Raw genomic sequence first — 22932 nt, forward strand, 5'->3', positions numbered from 1 at the left:
AGACCACAACTGGCCAACAAATAAGTCTAAAAACAAATTATGCTTCTTAAGAAATGTACCACTACCAAAAATAAATAAATAGCAATAAAAAAATATACATACACATACACTCTTTGTAGTGCAAATTAAAATGATAAAACACACCTTTACAACTGGTAGACATACTCTATCTGTCCTATAGCGTTATACTTCACCACAGCAAAGCATACGAAAAAAATGGGTGAGACGTGAGTGAAGATTTGGGAAAAGAAACAATTGAGATTCCATGCAGGGATGAGTCACGAATATAGCCTACTTGAAGTATTGTCTTCCTCATAAAAGTAAACAGTTGAACAAAAAGTGCTCTCAATTTATACTGAACAATGTACCAACATAAATAATGATAATAATAAAATATAATATTTTGGGTTTTTATTTTTTATAACCTACATCTTATAACCTAGAGAACGTCATCATCAGAGGTTATTTAAGCCAAATTCTAGTCGTGTTTTTCCGCACGTGTTCACAACCGGTCAAACAAAGATGTTTTCTTTGAACGTTCTCTGCTGTTTTTTTTTTGTGTTTTTTTTTTTTGGAGTTTTATTTTATAACCATGTAAACTAATTAAACCGATGCAGATGATACCAATATGATACAGAGATTATTCTAATGCTGAAATGTGTAATTTATTTATAAACAAATTATATTATGCTCGGACACATTCGGTCTCTCTCGCGCACTGTCGAGCGCGCTCGCGGCGTTCGCCTCGCTTTTGTCCAGTCCAGCGCCTCATAAACACACACACACCAGAGAAAAACTTTGCAGGTCCTATGGCTGAGAGAGCCTACTCGGATGAAAACCGCTTCAGTGAGCTCAATCTTTGGATTTTAACCAAGCGGCAACATTCTAATCTGAAAAATGAAGCCTACCCGGAAGTGCGAAAAACTGCAATACATCGAAAATCCAATAGGGGCAGGTCCCAAAAGGGAGCAAATGTCCATACACCCCCATGTTAAAATGTCCGTTTTCACAGCATAAATTCATGTTTTTACAGGTTGGTCCCATGGACTTTTATTGTATTTTTCGATAGGTTCCGAGTGCCTGACAACTGTGAGGGGGGTGAATTTTTTTCTAACTCGTTAGTTTAGATCGTATTTAGATATAAAATGTATGACAAATAAGGGCGCGATTGACAGCTTGATTGACAGCTGACAACGAGCATAGGCTGCGCCGAGTGGAATTCCTGAAATTTGACGTCTCGGCCATGATCTGACACAACACACATCATACCTGTAAGTTATCCTTTCTGAACATTTGTATTGAAATATGGCGCCGCCCATATCCCCCATAAACGGCCTCAAAACCGTTCTTCAGAAGTCTATGGGTGACGTCACAGACGCTTTGTCCATATTTTTTACAGTCTATGATTTTAACGCGCTGGATTTTATTGTCAGTAACGTACTCGGTTACTAACGTAACCTCGGTTCTCTCTAGAAGAGGGAACGAGTACTGCGTAATATATCTTACGCTCGGGGAAAATCCTTTTTCCGCGAGATATTGAAGCCAAAAATTATCCTTAATTTTGTAATAATGCAAAACGCGTTGCGGCAGCATGCAGACATAGGCGAGGCAGCTCGCGCGCCTATTGGCTGCTCTGCGGCAACTGCAGCAGCCTATCGAGCGAGGCCTGGCGTGACGCCAGACCCAATCAGGGCACTTCGCGACCGCTGCGTCACGTCCCGCCGAAATGGGCGTGGTCTAGGCCTATAAATACCGCTCGCAGGCAGCTATTATCTGGTTTTTCATCATCGAAGCAACCAGAGCGTGTGCATGCACGGCAAGATACGCAGTACTCGTTCCCTCTTCTAGAGAGAACCGAGGTTACGTTAGTAACCGAGTACGTTCTCTTACGAGAGGTCTCTCGTACTGCGTAAGATATCTTACGCTAGGGGACCCAATGCAAAACGCCGTGCATGCTGAGATCTGACACCAAAGACCCAAAGGCGAAAACCCGGGGTACATATAGTGCACAATCACTCGGGGAACTCACAGGGAGTCCGGGAAGAGGGAGGGGCGAAGCCGCACTCTTCCACATATGGCAGCGTCGCTGAGACGCGAATTTCATACAGACAGGGCGGGGTACGGCCTGAACTGATGGGGGAATGTGGGTCTTACACAGTCTGCCCAGGCACATCTCGTGCTGCTACTTTTTACTGTCGAACATTGAGCTGTGCTCAGTAGACGCAGCATTCTGAGCTGATAGCATCAGGTCAGATAATACTGGTAAACTTAGACCGACAGCAGCCTGGCCTGCAGGGCGGGAACCTCTAGGTTATAGAACCTTATAAATGTAGACGGGGAGGCCCAGCCTGCCGCCATACAAATATCTTGCAAGGCAATCCCACTTGACCAGGCCCACGAAGAGGCCATGCCTCTCGTGGAGTGCGCTCTGACACCCAACGGGCACTGCATGCCCTTGGAGGCGTATGCCAGCGCTATAGCATCAACTATCCATCTGGATAGGCTCTGTTTCGACGCGGCTAGTCCCTTAGAACGCCCGCTAAATGAAACAAAGAGCTGCTCCGTCTGTCTGAAAACAGACGAGCGAGACACATAAGCTCGTAATGCCCTGACTGGGCAAAGGAGGCTCGCGTCTCTTTCCTCATCAGGGACCGGTAGGGCTGACAGGGAGATAACCTGCGCCCTAAACGGTGTGTTGAGGGATTTTGGAACATAACCGTGCTTAGGTTTGAGTATAACTTTTGAGTCATTAGGCCCAAACTCCATGCACGCCGCACTCACAGAGAGCGCGTGTAGATCCCCTATGCGCTTCACTGAAGCGAGAGCCAGCAAAAACACCGTCTTGAAAGACAGGTGTTTCAAATCAATTGACTGTAAAGGCTCAAATGGCGCACCTTTCATGGCTTCCAGAACCGTAGAAAGGTCCCATACGAGGACTGAGGGAGGTCTGGGAGGATTCAGTCTCTTAGCCCCTCTAAGGAAGCGGATGACTAAATCGTTCCTTCCTATTGACTGACCAAGCGTTGTTCCTGAGAACGCTGCTATAGCCGCCACATAAACTTTGAGCGTGGAGGGGGCCCTGCCCTCATCCAACAGCTCTTGTAGGAAGGAAAACACCTCCGTCACACCACAGTCTGTGGGTGACACACCACGGGCTGTGCACCAGCCCGAAAACACTGACCATTTCGAGGAGTAGAGCCGTCTCGTAGACGGAGCTCTAGCCTGCGTGATCGTGTTTAATACTCCTTTAGGGAGTCCAACATGTACCCGTTGATGGCCCAGACATGAAGGGACCATAGTTCCGGGTGAGGATGCCAGATCGAGCCGTGGGCCTGTGAGGTCTCTCCTCACTGGTACTGGCCACGGGGCAGTACTTGCTAACTACATCACGACTGGGAACCAAGGTTGGTTTTTCCAGAACGGTGCCACTAGCAATACTGAGCATCCTTCTTCCCTGATCCGTTCTATCACCTGAGGCAGGAGAGAGACGGGGGGAAAAGCATAGAGCGGGCGGCGGGGCCACACATGGGCCAGCGCGTTCCTGCTCTTGGAGAAAAATTCCGGACAGTGAGCGTTTTCTTGAGACGCAAACAGGTCTACTTCCGCTCTGCCGAATTTCTTCCACAGCAGTTGGACTGTCTGTGGGTCATTTCGAGGCAGTTTATGTGCAGGAGCTTTTCCCGTTCCGACCACTGGCCGAAGAACGGTCTGCCCTCGAGCAGCGCTCCCCATCCCGAGGTGGACGCGTCCGTGGACACCACTCTCACCCTCGAGGAAGTCCCCAGGCTTACACCTGATTGGTACCAGTCGTTCGCTCTCCAAGGTTTCAGAGTTGTGACGCACTTCTGATTGACCCTGAGGCGAAGCGAACCGGATGCCCACGCTCTGCGTGGGACTCGCGCTTTCAGCCAAAACTGCAGCGGGCGCATGCGGAGCAGGCCCAGCTGGAGCACTGATGATGCTGAGGGCATGAGACCTAGCATCTTCTGAAATTTCTTGAGCGGGACAGACGCGCCGCAGCGAAACGAGTTCGCTGTGCGTTGAATGTCTACCGCGCGCTGTGGTGATAGTCGCGCTATCATGGACAGCAAGTCCAATTCTGTGCCCAGGAAAGATATCTTCTGACTGGGTGACAGAGAGCTCTTCGCCCAATTGACACTGAGACCCAAATCCTCGAGGTGATCGAGTAAAATGGTCGTGTGTTCTATGAGCACTGCGCGAGATTGCGCTAGAATCAGCCAATCGTCCAAATAGTTCAGTACTCGCATGCCTCTCATTCTGAGGGGTGCGAGCGCCACATCCATGCACTTCGTAAATGTACGGGGTGCCAGGGACAAACCGAACGGCAGGACTGTGTACTGATATGCCTGGCCCCCGAAGGCGAATCTCAAATATCGCCTGTGACGTGACGCTATTTGTATTTGAAAAAATACGCGTCTTTCAGATCTATTGACACAAACCAATCTCCTTGGCGAATCTGCACAAGGATTTGTCTGGTCGTGAGCATCCTGAACTGTCGCTTCACAAGCACTTTGTTCAGTTGCCTTAGATCTAGTATGGGTCTGAGACCCCCGTCTTTTTTCGGTACCAGGAAGTATCTGCTGTATAGCCCTCCTTCGCTCTGAACTTGAGAGAGAGAGGCTCTATGGCCCCTTTGCTCAATAGTTTCGCCACTTCGGCTCGAAGTAAATGTGCTACTTCTGTTTTTACCGTGGTCTCGACGCGCGCCACATAGCGGCGAGGGCGTCGGCGAAAACTGTAGCGAATAGCCTCTTTTTATAATGTTCAGCACCCACTTCGAAACCCCGGGCAGCTTTGCCCATGCGTCCGCATGAATAGCTAGGGGTTGAATACGAAGCGCGCTCCGCTCGCTCAGCGATGGGGAGGCTTCGGAGTGCTGTAACACAAGCGTCACGCTCGTGACATTTGAGGCATGGGGCGCGCTGATAACAGCGGGCAGATTGCCCGCGCTCGACTCCTCTGCGGTGGTCAACCGCGAGGGGGAGGGCTGGGCGGTTCCCGTAGGAACTGTCATGTCTATGTGTGGATGTGGGCGCGGGACAGCGGGCACATTTACCACACTGAAAGCATCGTTCGCTTGAGTGAAGCGAATGCACGTTGGTTTCGTTTTTACAGAAACCGTGAGACATGCATAACGTGGTGTTAGTGGGCACATTCACCATGTTTGAAGCGCAATCGATCTGAGTCGATTCATGTGCGCGAGCCCTGTGTGACGGGCTGTGCTTGTGTGTAGAGATGGGCACTGGGCAGTGGGCATTCTTCCTACACATAAAGCACCATCGGCCGTGGCCGGGACACCAGAAAAATTCACACTTATGGGATTTATCTGGGTAGCCGTAAAAACGGCGTTTGTGTGCAGGCAAGCGGGTGACAGAACCGACTTGTTTACTGCAGGATACACTGGAACAGTCACATTTACTGGAACTGAACGAGCGAGAAGTTGCCATAGAAACAGAGAGCGTCAACATGCTGGCGTTTATTGCAGGCCTGCGTGCATTACAACAGGCTTGTTCACTGCAATATTGACATTTCCAGTCGCCTGAATTCCAGAGGGGAGTGGGAAATGTATAGGAAAAAGAGGTTGGTCCGTCCGCAGCGGGACCAGAAAAACTCCCTTTTTTTTTTTTTTTTTTTTTTCTTTCCTTACGCCAGTGACGCACGGAACACCATAGAAACGGTGTTTGGGTGCAGGCGAGCGGGTTGTACAACGCGCTCGTTGGCTGCAGAATACACATCTGCAGTCGCCTTTTCAGGGAACTGACAGAGCGAGCATTGACGGCATAATTTTATCTGCCGGTAGACCCGGGGATCGAACGCGGGTCTCTCGCGTGCAAAAACGTGAGAGTCTGCCACTGGGCCACAGGGGGAGACACATTGAAACTCAGTTAGCGCGAGTATTATAAGAGAGCGTCAACGTGCTGGCGTTTGTTTGCAGGCATGCGTGTATTACAACAGGCTTGCTCACTGCAATACTGACATTTCCAGTCGCCCGAACTTCAGAGGGGAATGAGAAATGTACGAGAAAGAGGAGGTCGGTCCGTCCGCGGGGGGACCAGAAACGCTCTTTTCTCCTTTCGCCAGTGACGCACGGAAACCATAGAAACGGTGTTTGGGTGCAGGCGAGCGGGTTGTGCAACGCGCTCGTTGGCTGCAAAATGCACATCTGCAGTCGCTTTTCAGGGAACTGACAGAGCGAAGCATTGGCGGCATAATTTTAACTGCCGCTAGACCGGGATTCGAACTCCGGTCTCTCGTGAGGAAAACCAATGATTCCGCCACTGAGCCACAGGGGGGAACACAAAGGTTTTCGGATGCACGAGCATATAAGAGCGTCACATGCTTTCTTCGGCGTATGCTTGCAGGCGCGCTTGTATTAAAACAGGCTCGCCTGCTGCAATATTGACATTTCCAGTCGCATGATCAGGGAACTGGGAAATGTATGAGAAATTGAAGGTCAGTCCATCCTCGGAGGGACTAAAAACACACCTTTCTCCTTTCGCCGGTGAGTGACGCATGAATGGGGCGCAGAAGGCAGGGTAGCTTTCTTATAACGTAAAGAAAAACTAACCCCGACCGTCCGCTTCCAGCCTCCCTTGTGAGCGGCGCAGTTTGCGCGGCTTGAACAGAGGGAGAGAGAAAGCTAGCCCCGTGACCGCCCGCTCCTGACATCCTCTGTGAGCGGCGCGGTGTGCGCGGCTCGAACAGAGGTAGAACAGGTATCGTCCCCCAAGCAGGCAAGGCAAGCGGGCGAACCGGCAAGCTTTGCGGGTTGGGTTGGGGGGGGGCTGAGGAGCAGTCTCGGAGAAGGATGCCAGGTGAGTCCTCAGAGTCACCATAGGCAGTAACTAACTCGCAGTGAGGGCAGTCGCCGTCAGCGAGTGCGAGAGCTGCGTGATCAGGAAAAGGGGCGTCTTGAAAAAGACGGCCAGCTCTTTTAGTGCAATGGGAGTGTGTGTCGCGGCGGCGAGCACACACACATACATAAACACAGTAGCAGAGAAAGGATATAACGCCGGATAGCGCAGCAGGAAGGCAAGGAAGGCGGCGCGGCCAGCGACTTCAGTGACTCGTCCCGCTGAAGGTGCTCTCTTTCAGACGGCGCGGCTTCTTATCCAGCTCCAGCGATGCGTGTGCTTCGCTTGAAGGATGAAAAATCAGATAATAGCTGCCTGCGAGCGGTATTTATAGGCCTAGACCACGCCCATTTCGGCGGGACGTGACGCAGCGGGCGCGAAGTGCCCTGATTGGGTCTGGCGTCACACCAGGCCTCGCTCGATAGGCTGCTGCAGTTGCCGCAGAGCAGCCAATAGGCGCGCGAGCTGCCTCGCCTATGTCTGCATGCTGCCGCAACGCGTTTTGCATTATTACAAAATTAAGGATAATTTTTGGCTTCAATATCTCGCGGAAAAAGGATTTTCCCCGAGCGTAAGATATCTTACGCAGTACGAGAGACCTCTCGTAAGAGAACGGTGTTGTAACGGAGGAAACAGTAATTAGTTTGATTACTCGTTACTGAAAAACATAATAATAATAACGCCGTTTATTTATAACCCCGTTATTCCCATCACTGGCAATTTTTTTTCTGAAAACGAAAAAAAATTCTTACTGACCCAAAACTTTTTAACGGTAGGCTAGTTTACATGGAATACTAAAACAATCCTTGATTGCTTTCTCAACACTTTTTCAACTACTGATCTCCACAGAGGCAATATAAAGCTTCACATTCATGAGAGGAACGTACCGCTATCATATCATGATTCATGTAGGCTAATTCATAACTGAATGTGACGAGGCAAGAATAAGAAATATTTTGCGTTTCGACATTAGGCCTAGATATACGAATAATATTGAATGTGTGCATATTTTAAAATAAAATATTATTATTTTTCTTTATCCTCCATCCTGTCTGACGGTAGGTGAATGCAAGCAGATGTTGAATTTAAACCAATACAAAAGTTTAAAATAGTGTTACATAAAACAAGGCAACCAACTGCATTCGCTAAACTCTAGGCTATAGGCCTAATGTCCAGTGATGCGCTATTCCTTGAATAGACGATTCCTTGAATGGGCTGTCTTCATTGAAACTCATTCGACCTACTATGGGAGAGAAAGATAACAAAAAGACTATAAACTGGTAAAATATGACAACTAGCATCTGGTTGTGGTAGCTATTAAAGTGTTGCTTAAGTTATCTCTGCAATGCAGTGCCAAGTGCGGCGCAAGTGTTTTTTGCTATAGTTTCAGTCAAACGCAGTTCTCATTTTCACGTCCTGCACGTTGTTTAAATAGCAAATGCATTTGCGCCCATTTGTGCGCCCATGCATGGGCGTGCTGGTCTAAAAACGAGGTGTGTTCAGGCGCATTGTAGGCGTGTTGCTATTTTAAGGCAACTGAAATAGACTGCAAAAGGTCGTGCGGACCTAGCTTAACTTAATAAGCAGAGTGGACGCGCGTTGTGGACCTGCCTATACGCTGATTTCACGCAGCCGTTATTTTGAAATTGAAAGCGATCGAGGCTCCGGTGGGAAGAAAACCGGAAGTGTCGCCTTTAATCACAGGAGAGTCGTGAATGCGATGGCGTATTGTTGTGTTTAATGATGGTGTGTCAATTCAAAAAATGTACATACATTTCTTTCATACTTTAGACTGTATACAGTGAAATTCATTTATAAATAAAAATTTTTTTTTATATATAATTCAGAATGTAAAAAAAGAAGCAGGAATGAACTATATATATCCTATATTGAATAGTAACATCCAATAGTGTAAATCGTGGCAGCAGCTTTAGGTTGGTAATCCAAGGCATTGTTGTTTATCTTTACTTCCGGGGTTCTTCCCACCGGAGCCTCACTTTCGATTTCAAAATGGCGGCTGCGTGAAATCAGCGTATAGGCACACATTACTAACACGCTGTTTAAATAACAAAAAAAATTTAAAAATTAAATACTGCGCCATTGACTTTAGACCGCCGGGTTTTTGTCGGTCAATGGCGCAGTATTTTAAAAAAAAAATTGTTTTGTTATTTAAACAGCGTGTTAGTAATTTGTGCCTATAGGCAGGTCCACAACGCGCGTCCACTCTGCTTATTAAGCTAGGTTAAGCTAGGTCCGCACGAGCGCGAAGGTGGGTGCGCAAGACCCCATTTCGCTTGGCGGTGTGCACTGCTTTTTTTTTTGTAACCGCGCGCGGCTCCGCATCCGAAGATGAACGACTTCGAGCCGAATCTGGCCGAGCTCGAACTTCTCACCACACCACCCAGTTTGCACTAAATTAATTGCTTACATTGAAAAAAACGAGCATACAATAGCATAAAAAGTATTTTTAATGAACATAAAGGTCCATGTTTAATAAAAATGTTCACAATACTTAATGAAATGTTTAGTGAAATTAGAAAATAAGAGATTGTTAATTTAGTGATATTGTACACATTCTCATATCCATATATTTTGTTTTATTGTCGCGAGTAATAATCTCAGGGTTTACTGGGTTTTACAAGATTCTTTTTGTAGTGTGGTATTGGTGGTGGTGGTGGTGGTGGTGGTGTCCTAAAATAAACACTGTCACGTGTGTAGCTATCTTCTTCTCAACGCTGATTCCTGATGGTTTAGAGGACAATTACTCGAGTCACCCCCTGTTGTTTCAAAGAATAGTACAATGGCAAGCGTGTCAAGTATAAACTCTTCAACCGTTTGGGGAGGTGCGCGTGCAGTCAGCGGAGACTCGCGCTGCGGAGCCAGGCAAAAGTATTAAGGCTTTACACACACAGGGACGCGCAGCAGCACACAAACATGCCAAATATCACATATAAAAGGATTACATTGTAAAATATTAATATTGTGTACATAAAGATATGGTGGATTCCGGCTTGTTCCATAGATGGTCTACTTTCGGAGAAGCGTTCAGTTTCTCCGCTTGCAAATTCCTTCATGTAAATGGAAAAAGTCCACCATGGCGCGAGCGCACCTCCCAGATAGCACACGTACATCACAGAGATGTCTTTTTGATGTGCGTGTTTACATCTGGAAGACATATTTTTTAGAGTGTTTGCTCATTTGCAATACGTCTATAGGACGTTTCCTGTCAGATGTCAAATAGACGTTTAGGAAATGTCTTTAAGATGTAATGATTTAGAATGTATGTTAAACTGACACCTCAAAGATGTCTATCAGATGTTAGTAAACAGCAGATGCTTTCCAGATGAAGTGATCTTTAACAGACATCTTGCAGACGTACGTGTGCTATCGCTAGCATCGCTAGGACATCGCTAGCTTCAATCTAAATCGTTATTGCTAGCACAACACGCTTGTAATTCGCTAGCCTGTTAGCGTGCCATCCGTCCACTCTTTATTTATTTTTTGCATTTTTTTTTTCTTGCGTGCGCTCGCTAAAATTAATGTTAAAGCGGTGTGTGAACTCGCAAGTACGATGTCAGGCACTGTAATTTGCTCTGGCCCTCTTCCTGTTCGCAGGAGTGATGAAATACTTAGTAGATTGTCCTCACTCAATGGCTGGCTGTCTAAGTGGTGTCCGCAAAATAATATAGAATTCATAGACAATTGGAAAAGTTTTTGGGGCAGACCTGACCTGTTAAAAAGAGATGTTATAATAAAAACAAACAAACATAGATTCTAATTATTGGACAAAAAACTCCCTCACGTAATAACCTAGAATACTGTCTAACACTTGATGGCTGCTCTGTCAAGTCTTCGTCGTCAGTTAGGAACCTGGGTGTGCTCTTTGATACCAATCTTTCATTTGAAAGTCACGTGTCTAGTATGTAAAACCGCATTTTTCCATCTTAAAAATATATCTAAAATACGTCATATGCTCTCATTGACAAATGCGAAACAATTAGTTAATGCGTTCATGACATCAAGGCTAGATTATTGTAATGCTTAATAAACAAATTACAGCTGGTCCAAAACGTAGCAGCTCGAGTTCTTACCAGAACCAGGAAGTATGACCATATTAGCCCGGTTCTGTCAACACTGCATTGGCTCCCTATTAAACATTGTATAAATTGTAAAATATTGCTGATTACTTACAAAGCACTAAATGGTTTAGCTCTGCAGTACTTGAGCGAGCTCTTAACGCATTATAGTCCTTCATGTCTATTGCAATCTCAAAATTCCGGCCAGTTGATAATACCTAGAATATCAGATTTTAGATTTTATTAAACAAAAGTCTTGCAGTGTTGCCGGGTCTCGGGTGACTAGAGCCACTATGAGAGGTGATTGTAACTTGGCATTTAGGCGGACCGCCTTTTCACAGAATGTCCTGTCATATCAGGGAGTGAGCTTCTGGAATAGTATTCCACTGTCAATGAGGGAAAGCACAAGTCTTCCTACCTTTAGGAGTCATTTAAAAGTGTGGCTGAGGGACACACAAATATGTGATCATGTTTAGTTAATCATTATATATCAGATGTAAAATAGAGTTAGTGCATTACAAAAAGTGATACAATTATCAGTGTAATACGGGTTGTGCAATAAGAGTTAGTATAACATGGGTTGTGCAATAGGGGTCAGTGTAATACGGGTGAGTGCAATATCAGGTCAGTCAGGGCATGTGCAAAATTGTGGTTTGTGCAATACAGCAGATGCTTTCCTGTTTTCTATATGTCCTTTGTTGTCCACTCTTGTTGTTATTGTTTGTTCTAACATGATGTGATCACTGTTCTTGTCCTTATCTGTAGTGTAGTGTATAGTGTATCTGTATGTATTTATTAATTTGTGTGTAACACCAACCTGCCAGGGGGTCTGCAGATGGAAATTAGCCTAAGGCTATAATCTGACATATTTACATTTGCAAAAATGTTCATTAATATGTACTGTCCCTTTTGTTTTTCCAAAAAAAATAAAAATAAAAAAATAAATCAAAATCGACTGCTGGCGGTAGATCCTTTTCCTATTTAGCACCAAAACTTTGGAACAGTCTTCCTAACATTGAGCAGACACACTCTGTCAGTTCAAAGCCTTTGACCTAGCATACACATAACACATTATAGACTTCTATAATTCAATATTAGGCTGCATAGTTTAGGTCAGCCGGAACCGGGAAGACTTCCCATAAATCCTGATGTACTCGTTACATCATAAGAAGAATGGCGTCTACGCTAATATTAGTCTCTCTGTTTATCCGAGGTTTACCGCAGTTTGCTGGATCCAGGCCGTATCCAGATCCGATGAAGGACCTGTGCCTGGACATGATGACAACACAGTCCTGAAGTCTCAACCAGTCTCTCCCTGTTTACTGAAGTCAGCTGGACCCAGGCCGTATCCAGATCAGATGGTGGACCTGCACCTGGACCCATCCATGACGCATCCCTGAAGTGCCAGCCTCATCAGCCCTGTGAAGGCCTCATCGACACGACCAATCTGACTTCTGACCTGTAATGCTGCCTGGATCATAATCATACACTGTTCGCTCGTTGGCCAGAGGAGAACTGGCCCCCGACTGAGCCTGGGTTCTCACAAGGTTTTTTCTCCATTCTGTCACCTGATGGAGTTTTGGTTCCTTGCCACTGTTGCCTTGGCTTTTGGCTTGCTTAGTTGGGGACATTTAAAATTCAACAATATTATTGATCTGCCTTACTTAGGGTGGACGATGACGCAATTTTCTTCTAGAAACAAACTTTGTTGCATTATTTTCATGTTACCAATGTGAAGCTGCTTTGATACAATCTGTATTGTAAAAAGCACTATATAAATAAAGGTGACTTGACTTGACTATCTGGGCTGGCTTTTAAAGGGAATGGGAGATGACACTCTGGTTGGTTTATTTCACGTTACGCCCAAAACACACCTATTACTCATTAAGAGAATAGAGGCAACCCTTTTAGACCATGCGCCTGGCGCGCCTACCATTTTCCCCGTCGTTAAACTAGCAAAAGTGGATTCGGACGCCTTGCGCTTTATACCATGCGCTTAGATCGTTAAAATAGGGCCCATAGTCTAACTATCTATTATCTAACGATAAACATGAAGCATAACGCTCTACATAAAATACCACTACTGGCTAGATGGGAATAACATAATCTCGGTCACGACAGAGAAAGCTGTACAAAACTTATATGTACAAAAGTAACAGTGAAGACTTCAATGTAAACACAGCTTTTGTGTCTTTATCAGCTTTTCCATATAATAATCATCACAATTCATCGCCCTGATAATAATCACAAATAGCCTACTGCTTGCTCCATTTCTGTAATTCAATGAATGAATGAGTCTCTCACCCGTTGCTCTATAGTTTTCTTCGTCAATAGCCGCTTGCACCCTCTGCTGGTGAGACCGACTAACAGCTATGGAGATCATCAATCGGCAATCTACTAATATTCCTGCCGTTCCCGGATGTCATATGTTGAATTTTCTGTCGAATTTGAACCACTGAATTTGTGGAAGCGAATTTGTAAAGCGAAATAAAATGGACCGAAAATTGCCGGTTGAATATTATAGATTTTTAAAAATATATTTTTAAACAGAATGAACATTTTGGAAGTGAAATCTGAAAAGTGAATATGGATTATTGAATTTTTAATAATGAAAACGTGTGTGAAATGTTTTGAATTGAAATATTCACAGCTTAAATACAACCATGTTGAATTTCAGCCCATAAAAATGCAAGCCCTGAAAATACAATGCTTTAAAATGCAAGCAGGGTTAATGCAGTGCATATTTTTTCAAGTAGTGCAATTCAACAAGCTTTTTTGTTTCAAAACCATTTGTCATTATTTTACTTCCATAGTTTTGTGGCCAATCGCTGCGTTTTCTTTTTACTGTGACCTCATATTGAGCCCATACACATGTGTAACAAGTTTGGTGATAATCTCAATTGGTTCACGAGTTATAGCCATTTTAGTAAAAGTGGCTGTAAAGCTGTAAAAGTGGCTTCACCAACTTAAAACATTTTGGTGCTCCTTAGCGACCGAATCAAAATTGTAACTTTTTCTTTTACAACTAATGATACGCAGAATCCATAGAATATTCTGCACTGGTTTGGTTTGGTTCCGATCGGGCGAAAAACCTAGGACTAGTTCGCAAAAGTAGGTTTTGGACAAAATTCTAAATGGCGGATTTTTTTTGACGGAAATGAAATCGGAGATATACATTTTGAGGAGTTATGGCCAAAAATGTTAAATTTTCTTGTTTTTAGCGCTGTAGTGCCACCGTCTGGCCTATTGGGGCGATACTCTGCTTGAACCCAAGGGGGTAATCTTTCAGAAAAAACTGAAGCTTCTCCGGGGGCCGCCAATGATAAGCAGACCATCACCTGCTGTTAGCATTCCATTGACTCCCATTCATTTTGGCATCACTTTGACAGCGAATAACTTTACATCTGAGGTGTTTAAATTGTCCATTTGTCCATTATTTATTTATAAAGAAACACGAACATGTATAAAAGGCTCCATTACCTTGTATCTTACGTTATGGCCCCGTAGAAGCAGTTTTTGTAAAAATAGGCTAACGGTTGCGTCATAACCACGCGACTCTCTATCGCACAGTAGAGAAATTACCGTATGGACAGGAGGAGAAGCTTGCGGGCAATCGGGGGGACGTGGAGGCAAAATGACAAAATAATTAATCAGAATACTTAGCAAAAGTTTCTCCTGGAGAAGTAGCTCATGGACACCTCCTACTCACACTCTCCGTCTCTGCAAGTTTCGGGAAGGGAATGATTCAGATTTCTCTTGGCACAGCTACTAGAAGACAGACAGGTTGCTCACGTCACATCTACGTCGTCAAGCTCAGTTTGAGTCTGTGCAGTACGGTCAGCCATCAGGAAGTGAGTGTTTCTAATTGACTTCACTTTTCCCCTTTTGTATCCAATGGGGTCGCTGTGTCCATTTCTTTTACTGTCTATGCTTGAACCCCTAATTAGGGATCCCAGAACTATGTATGTCATAAATGGGAAAAAATACAACAGGCTCTTGAAAGTTACTATAAGGAATCATACACTCTAATGTTATTGAAAAAATAATATTCACTCTGCAAGCATGCAAATATTTTTGCACACATTGGATTTACCATCAATCGGATCAACACAAAACAGAATATTAACCAGAAAATAACTGCAGAGGAAATAAAGAAAGGCTAACTTAAAGGGTTAGTTCACCCAAAAATGAAAATTCTGTCAGTAATTACTCACCCTCATGTTGTTCCAACCCCATAAGACCTTCGTTCACTTGTTCGCTTCTGTGTTGTACGTCACACGCATCACACACATGACCAGCGTCGGCCAATAGTGAGCCTACGTGTGACGTACAACACAGAAGCGCTATGCAGTTAAACTACGTGAAAAAACTCGAGGCTCAGAGAGAAGGAAATGAATAGTGGAATAAAGTCGTTATTTTAGTTTTTTTTTGCGCACAAAAAGTATTCTCGTCGCTTTATAAACTTAATATTGAGCCACTGTAGTCACTTGGACTATATTAACGATGTCTTTAATGCATTTTCTGGGCCAGCAAGTTATAATGTCTTAGAAGCCTATGGAGGTGTGAGCCAGCTCTCAGATTTAATCAAAAATATCTTAATTTGTGTTCCGAAGATGAACGAAGGTCTTACGGGGTTGGAACAACATGAGGGTGAGTAATTACTGACAGAATTTTCATTTTTGGGTGAACTAACCCTTTAAAACAAATATAGTACCAGGAATGGACTGTTTTTCTGTGGAGTGGACTCAGTGGAGTAATCCGAGTAATAGAATATGAAGTAAATACACATTTAAATGGAATACATCCTCCATTAAATATCTTGGAGTTCGAATTCCTGATGACTTGTCAACCATCCATAAAAAACATTTTTGCCCTATTACAGAAATCATAGATTCAGGAATCATAGATGGCTTCTCCTACCTTTAGATATATAATCGAATAGAGCTTTATAAAGATGAATATTTTGCAACAATCACTTTTTCTTTTTCAAGCTTTACAAGTGAATTTACCAAAAAAGCTATTTGATGCATGGAAAAAAACTAATATCCCGCTTCATTTGGAAAAGTGGGTGGCCTAGAGTGCGATTTCACACCTAACTTCCTATAGATCAGGGGAGGAGAGGTCTGGCATCGTTAGACAATTATTATAAAGCAGTACAGCTAAGACACTTGGTCTGCTGGTGTTGAAGAATACTGCTCAAGGTGGAAAGAATTTGAACAGTCACAACTTGAGTTACCCCTTCAAGCGTTATTGGGAGAAACTTTCAGCAGACACAATTACATAAATTGAACTGTTGGATATTGGAAATTTGGTATAAGGAACTAAGAAATTCTAAAATTGAAAGACAAGGAAGAATACTAAGATGGGTGGAGCATGACTTACTTTGTAAACCAGCTTTGGATCTGAGATTTAAACAATGGAGTTCACAAGGTATAACATCTTTCTGCTTAATCTCTCCAAGAGTGGACTAGAGAGCTTCCAACAACTTTCCCAGAAATACAACTTAGATAAACAAGACTTTTTCAGATATCTTCAAGAAAGACATCACTTAAACAAGAATATAAAAGATGTGGAAGATGCTGGATCCACAATAGTATAGATATTTGTAGATGCATAAAAAAAAAAGAAACTGAATAAGAAACTTATATCAAGAATTTACTCCTGGTTCACGAGTTCACACTTACAATTAGAGGGAGTAAAGTTTAATGCGTATTTGGCGTGCTGTCCGGGGGGAGGGCTCCGAGCTCGGAGTTCGGCCCGAACCCAGAGTACTCCCCCCAGTTTGTAAATGGTTAGGACTAGAATTGTAGAGAAGGGGTGGTGGAGGGATGCTGCTAAACTGTCAATGAATTGAGGTGAGACTGCTGAATATACACCTCTTATCATTGATTGCTGAGTGCTCTACACTCATGTTAATTATTTGAACGTGCTCCTCCCGAACTTTGTTAATAAAACATAATTTAATGTAAAAAAAAAACACACACACAAAAAAAAACAACACTTGACAACATAGGTGAAACAAAAATGGGGAAAGGAAGCCAATCTAAGTATTACAGAAGAAGAATGGCTAACTATGTGTAAAACACAAATGAGTACAACAAATTCAGATTCATGGAGGGAATTTGCTTGGAAAAATACAAAATATATGGAAAGGTTTTTCATAACCCCCAAAGTAAAATATCTGAAAACTGGGAATTTAAAGGCTGGTGAATGCTGGAGAAAATGCGAAAATGTAATGGCTGACCATTTTCACATCTTCTGGGACTGTAACATTATTCATACTTATTGGCAGGATCTGAATAGAGAGATAAATGTAATAATGGGGGTGAATCTTGAGTGTAACTTTAAAACAATGTACTTGAGCATTTCTCCTTCAAAAATAACAAAGAAGGACATATACTTTTTAAATATATTACTAGCAACTAGTAAGAAGGCCAAGGAAATAGCTTAAGGAAGATCCCCCATCTGTATATGAATGGCAAGAAATTGTAAATGATGTGTACAATATGGAAACTCTGACCTTTTCCTTAAGACAACATACTAATAGAATTTCATCATATTGGTGGAAATGTTTGGTGGAACACCGTTTTGGTTTGGTGGAACACCGTAAGCCCCACTCGATGTGTCGGCTTGCTGCGCCATTCCCCTCCTATGGACTGGATACGTGCGCCATTCTGCTCCAGTTGAGTTCCCCTTCGGCCGAACCCTGTTGAGCTCCTCCGTACTCCCTGCGGCATTGGACGTGGTGGAGCGTCCGATGCTAGGCCTACCACTCGTATGCACTGGTGGAACTTGCTAAGCTGGGTCCATATGTTGTGATCCCTACGGCAATCCCATATGTGTATTCCTCCACGGTACGGCTCCCCGAGGTGACCCCGTGTCTTTCCCTTGGCAGATCCGCTCTGCCGTCACTGTTCGGTTGATTCTCCCCCCTATTATAGGCTGGAGTCATCCCAGTGACATTCCATATGTTGTACTGATAATGTACCTGATAATTCGCCCAGTCCATATTGTATATCCCACATTTCCCCCCTTCGGGCTGGATGTGGCTTCCGTAGCGTCCCTTCCCTCCATCGATAGGGCACGCTTTCCCAGTGTTATCCAATTCTACTGAGCAGGTCTTGCGGAACAGCAGTGACTTCCCTGGCCTAAGCCCTGTCCTATCACCGCCTCAAGATGCAGGAGGTTCAGCAGGCTTTTGTCTAGGCACTGGAAGGTGGCAGCTCTAGTGGCGCTTTCCATAGTGGATCCCATTCGTCGAACGTGAACGACTGAAAGGGAACGTCTCGGTTGCTTATGCAACCCTCATTCCCTGAAGGAGGGAACGGAGGCGTAGTCCCTTAGCCACTATTGATGGACCACCGCTGACTCCGAGTTACGCTCGGCTCCTCAGCAAAAAACAAGTGGTGTGTGCATCCGTTTCAGTGTTTATACCCGCACGGCGGGGCAGAGCGCGTGATGCAACTCATGCACGGCAATGCGTGCATTGGCTCGTTCTAACATGCTCGAAGATGACAGGCTCCCTAGCGTGATCCCATTCAGTCGACATCGACTACATCTCCGTTCCCTCCTTCAGGGAACGAGGGTTGCATACGCAACCGAGACGTTCTTGGTTTACAGATTTATTAAACTCCTTTGGGGTCAAGCAAAACGTCACTAAACCCACTCATCGTTTTAATCATACAGATATAATTATCGCATGGAACCAATCCTACTAATATAGATATTCTACCGCAAAGTGATGTCACTGATCACAACCTTATAATGTGCATACTGCGTACTGCTGATATTTGCCATATCGCACTGCGTTATCGACCAGGTAGAACAATTCTCCCATCCACTATAGATGGATTCACAAATAACCTGTACATTAGAACCTGTTGCACCCATCAGATTAAAAAAAGTTTAGAGAGAAAAGTACTGCACCATGGTACAACAGTATTACTCACACAATCAAGAGAGAAACTCTAGAGTGCAAATGTAAACAAACTAATTTAGAGGTCACGTGGAAAGACACAAAGAGGTCACAAAAAGGCTCTAAAAGCAGTTGGGGCAGAGCGTTTCCGCAAACTCATAGAAAATTACCAAAACAATCCAAGGTTTTTGTTTAGTACAGTGGGTAGATTAAAAAATAAACAGACATCACTTGAACTGAATATTCCATTACAGTTTAGTAGTAATGACTTCATGAATTTCTTCACTGAGAAAATTGAAAGCGTCAGAAATACAATTGTAAATGCACAACCTTTGACAGCGTTTTATGATTCAGCCTCAATTATCGTCCCTCAAGAACAATTGCAGTGCTTTACAATAGGACAGTGAAAGACATTGAAAAAATTTAAAATTAGGGCCGTCTGTTTGAGGAACGACTACTCCCCGAGAAGATAAAGGATGTTTATGGAAATTAACATTTGAACTCTCTCTTGTGAAATTAACATCCCCATCCTAGACGCAAGTCTCACCTCAGTATCGTCTTAATCTACATCTCTTTCCCTTGACCCCCTCTTCCCCTATCCCTTCTCTCTCATCCTGAGATCACCTGAAATTCACCCAAAAATCTGTTGTTTAATGTGAACAATTATCATACAACACTCTATAGACTGTGATGAATGCAAATTCCCATTGTCAGCAAATGTTTCCATTTGAAAGAGGTTTCTGCCCCGGTCTGAGTACATTTAAGAAATGCCTCGAGAGGCTCAGCGCGATTTTGTAGCCAGATCAGCCCGTAATGCTGAATGTCCTCTGACGTAGTATTCAGGGACAGGCATTAAGGTGGTTTTTGTGTTCAGCAGAAGAAAGAAACTCATACAGGTTTGGAACAACGTGAGGATGAGTAAATGATGACATAATTTTCATTTTTGGATGAACTATCCCTTTAAAGCAAAGGTTGAAACCAATTTAACCACAAACTTAACAACATTAATCAATACATTGACAGAACGGTATTGTTTTTTTTTTGTCATTAACTATTAAAGTATATTATAGTTCTTGCAGAGAATGTACCTCCAAGATCCATGAAAATCTTTTTAATTTCTTCTAAAGTATACTTCAGTTATTTTGGATACTCCATATTCAATGCGTTCATGAGTCCGAACAAGTATGCGTATGCTGCTGGCAGATCTGTAATGTCCTCAAGAACAATGGCCTCTTCCAGTATTAGTTGGTCACAGTTGGTAGTGATGTAACAGCGGCATATTCGACCACAGTAAGGACTCCGATCTTTACACCTTTGGTGCTGTGATCTAGCCTACAGGATCAGTATCCTGGGAGAATAATTCATGGACAATAAAGGGGTATTACTGGAAGTGTAAATTTAAATACAAAAACAACAACATTATTATTGATGTTGTTGTGTAAATAACCTGAATACATGTAAAACATACATAGTTTAAAAAATTGCCAATTTTTTTAAATGAAAATATTAATTTACCAGATGCATCTTGAGTAAACTTGTAGAGTTTTCATGCAGGAAAAGTAGCAACCCCTCAAGATCTATCTGTTCTTTTCCGATGTATGGTAATGACATTCACCTAAAAAGAAAGAAAAATTTTTTATATATATTTTTTAAATCTGCTGATGCACTATGACCTTAACTCTTAATAATTTGACATAGGCATCTCAAGTGCTTTGGGAGTTAAAAGTACAGCACACCCAAAACTTATAATTCTGTCATCTTTTACTCTCCCTCATGTAATTCCAAATCCATATGACTTGGTCCATAACAAAGATTTTTTTAAAGAATGTAGGCTGCAGATTGTACAGTGGCATCAAAAAAGATGTAAAATCATCAAATTTGTCAACAAAACATGCACTGTTTCCCAATTGACACAACTGAATGAAAAACAGACTGATATTATTATGAAGTTTATGATATTGATAACTGATATTATGAAGTTATTTACTTACTATTTTCCTCTCTATATGTGTTCATTCAAAGTAGAATCTCATGGCTGATTAAAAAACAACAGTTTTTTTAAACAACTGCTTAACCTCTGAAATATGGAAAAACGCCACTGGTTCCTGCATGTCTTGAGACACCATTTTGAATGAATGCAAAAAGGCCTTGAAAACACGTCAAATGTCACTGTATGTAAATGCCTGAAATTTGTTCTATCTTTCAAATTTCTCCTTTTGTGTTCTGCAGGTCAAAGGAAGTAATGGTTACACATGATATAATATACACATATTATACACATCATTTTAGGGTTAACTAGAGTAAAAAAAAAAAAAAAAAATAGTAATGGGTTTTCTTAAAGTAATATTTTCCATGTGATTAATAACATTAACATAATAACATTAAATTGGACAACAAATGTAATTAGAATATGAAAATATGAAAAAATTTGCAGAGTTGCATTAATGGTTTTATTCAGTATTTTGAATATATTAAAGGATCAAAAAAGAGTTCCTGTTCATCCAGCTTGGATATTGTGTACTTTTCAAGGGATATGTTGATCTTCCACAGGAGGTCAACGTTACAGATACAAGAAAACTCCATGGAGATCTGTAAAAAAAAGTCAATAGGAATCACCACAAAGTTTTACTACTATAATACTAAAATGTTCTAAATCTCTAGTAATAATAATTAAAATAATAATTAATATTGAAGAAACTAAGATAAGAAACCAGGTAATAACAGTTGCTATTAAATGGTTTATGGTAAATGGAAACATTTTCAATCTTAAAAAAAGACCAGGAGCTTTTGGTAATAATGGCTTAAGCCCCAGCCCCTCGCAACGGCACTGCTAAGTACTACTACTACTACTACTACTAAAGACAATTGAAAGGGACTTTGTTACTATAGCCAATCTTAAAGGGATAGTTCAACCCCCAAAAATTATTTTGTCATAATTTACTCCCCCTCATGTTGTTCCAAACCTGTATGATTTTCTCTCTTCAGCTGAACACAAAAGAAGATATTTTAAAGAATGTTGGTAACCAGACAGTTGACAGTAGCCATTGATTTCCATAGTATATTTTTCCCTACTATGGAAGTCAATGGTTACGTCAACTGTTTGATTACCAGCATTCTTTAAATATCTTCTTTTGTGTTCAACAGAAGAAAGAAACTCATACAGGTTTGGAATTTTTGGGTGAACTATCTCTTTAAGACTCCCTTATTGGAGGACATTTTCAGTCTGATGGGCTTTACAACGCGACGTCAAAACATTTGCATTGAAGAGTTGCATTTTCTGTTGAATGCAATTCTGTAAAATAAACGTATGAGTGCTTTGCTATTGAAGACACTGCGATGTAATTCAGGACAGTGGTAACAGGTGACCCTTCCTCCATGCTACGCACTACGTACAGACGTAAACACGTGCTGCTCCTGCTCATAGGTTTCTATTCATTTCTCCATCCCTCTCCTCCCGCATCATTCAGCAGTAGCAGAGATGGCGGAACCCGCCACAGCAACGCTTTCTCCGGCCATGAGCCCGAGCTCCGAGCCTCCGTCCGGCACACACTCTCCCACGGCAGGCGGAACACAGCGGCTCCTGTTTACGCATGACCTGGTCTCTGGAAAACACCGCGGGGCGATGCGTTTTGGGCTCGTACGGATGATTCACGGCGAGGAGGATTTTGAAGATTCGGACTCCGAGATTGACGGTGATGGCGGAGGGAGAGGAGGTGGTGGCTGCGGTGGAAGAGGTGGAGGCGCTCCCGGTAACTCCGACAACGAGAGCGGGGCGGCGGACACACGGTCATGGCCTCTCGGTAGAGAATTCGTGCGGGTTCAGTGGTATCCTGAAGGAACGAAGCAGGATATTCGGGAAACACAGGTAACGTTACTGAACGGCGCTGATGATTTGTTCGTATTGTTCTTCCTTTATAGCCAAGCCAACCACAATGATCAGCAACTCAATATTTCACTCTCATTCTCTGTCGCAATGATTTAAACAATGCCGAGATACGTTTATATTATTTTACTTTCATCAGAACATGACCAGGATGATGTAATTTGATTGATGATCCCCAGAATG

At 43.1% G+C, this 22932-nt stretch overlaps 2 protein-coding genes and 2 long non-coding RNA genes across 6 annotated transcripts in view; 1 reads left to right on the forward strand and 3 right to left on the reverse strand.

Annotated features, from left to right (window-relative positions):
* LOC309474407 (uncharacterized protein) overlaps positions 1 to 3323 on the reverse strand; it is a 328024-nt gene extending 324701 nt beyond the window's left edge. For 2 of the 3 annotated variants that reach the window (XM_082136983.1, XM_082136984.1), the window contains exon 1: positions 1442 to 3323. In XM_082136983.1, coding sequence (XP_081993109.1) covers positions 2269 to 3297 — 1029 coding nt within the window. In that variant the 5' untranslated portion in view covers positions 3298 to 3323 and the 3' untranslated portion in view covers positions 1442 to 2268. The remainder of the gene's footprint in view (positions 1 to 1441) is intronic. The other variant, XM_082136982.1, reaches the window with a different exon arrangement.
* Positions 1 to 22932, reverse strand: part of LOC309474494 — a 255496-nt gene that overhangs the window by 21077 nt on the left and 211487 nt on the right. The window lies entirely within an intron of this gene.
* LOC309474527 lies at positions 19617 to 22358 on the reverse strand. Its single transcript, XR_014197364.1, has 3 exons — positions 22260 to 22358; positions 20382 to 21455; positions 19617 to 20214 (listed from the first exon to the last, which is right to left on the reverse strand). It is a non-coding gene; the product is annotated as an uncharacterized lncRNA (long non-coding RNA).
* Positions 22063 to 22932, forward strand: part of ube2o (ubiquitin-conjugating enzyme E2O) — a 95069-nt gene continuing 94199 nt past the window's right edge. Inside the window, exon 1 of the mRNA XM_082136703.1 lies at positions 22063 to 22731. Coding sequence (XP_081992829.1) covers positions 22345 to 22731 — 387 coding nt within the window. The 5' untranslated portion in view covers positions 22063 to 22344. The remainder of the gene's footprint in view (positions 22732 to 22932) is intronic.

This window comes from Leuciscus leuciscus (genome assembly GCF_965113295.1).
Source record: "Leuciscus leuciscus genome assembly, chromosome: 14".
NCBI lineage: Eukaryota > Metazoa > Chordata > Actinopteri > Cypriniformes > Leuciscidae > Leuciscus > Leuciscus leuciscus.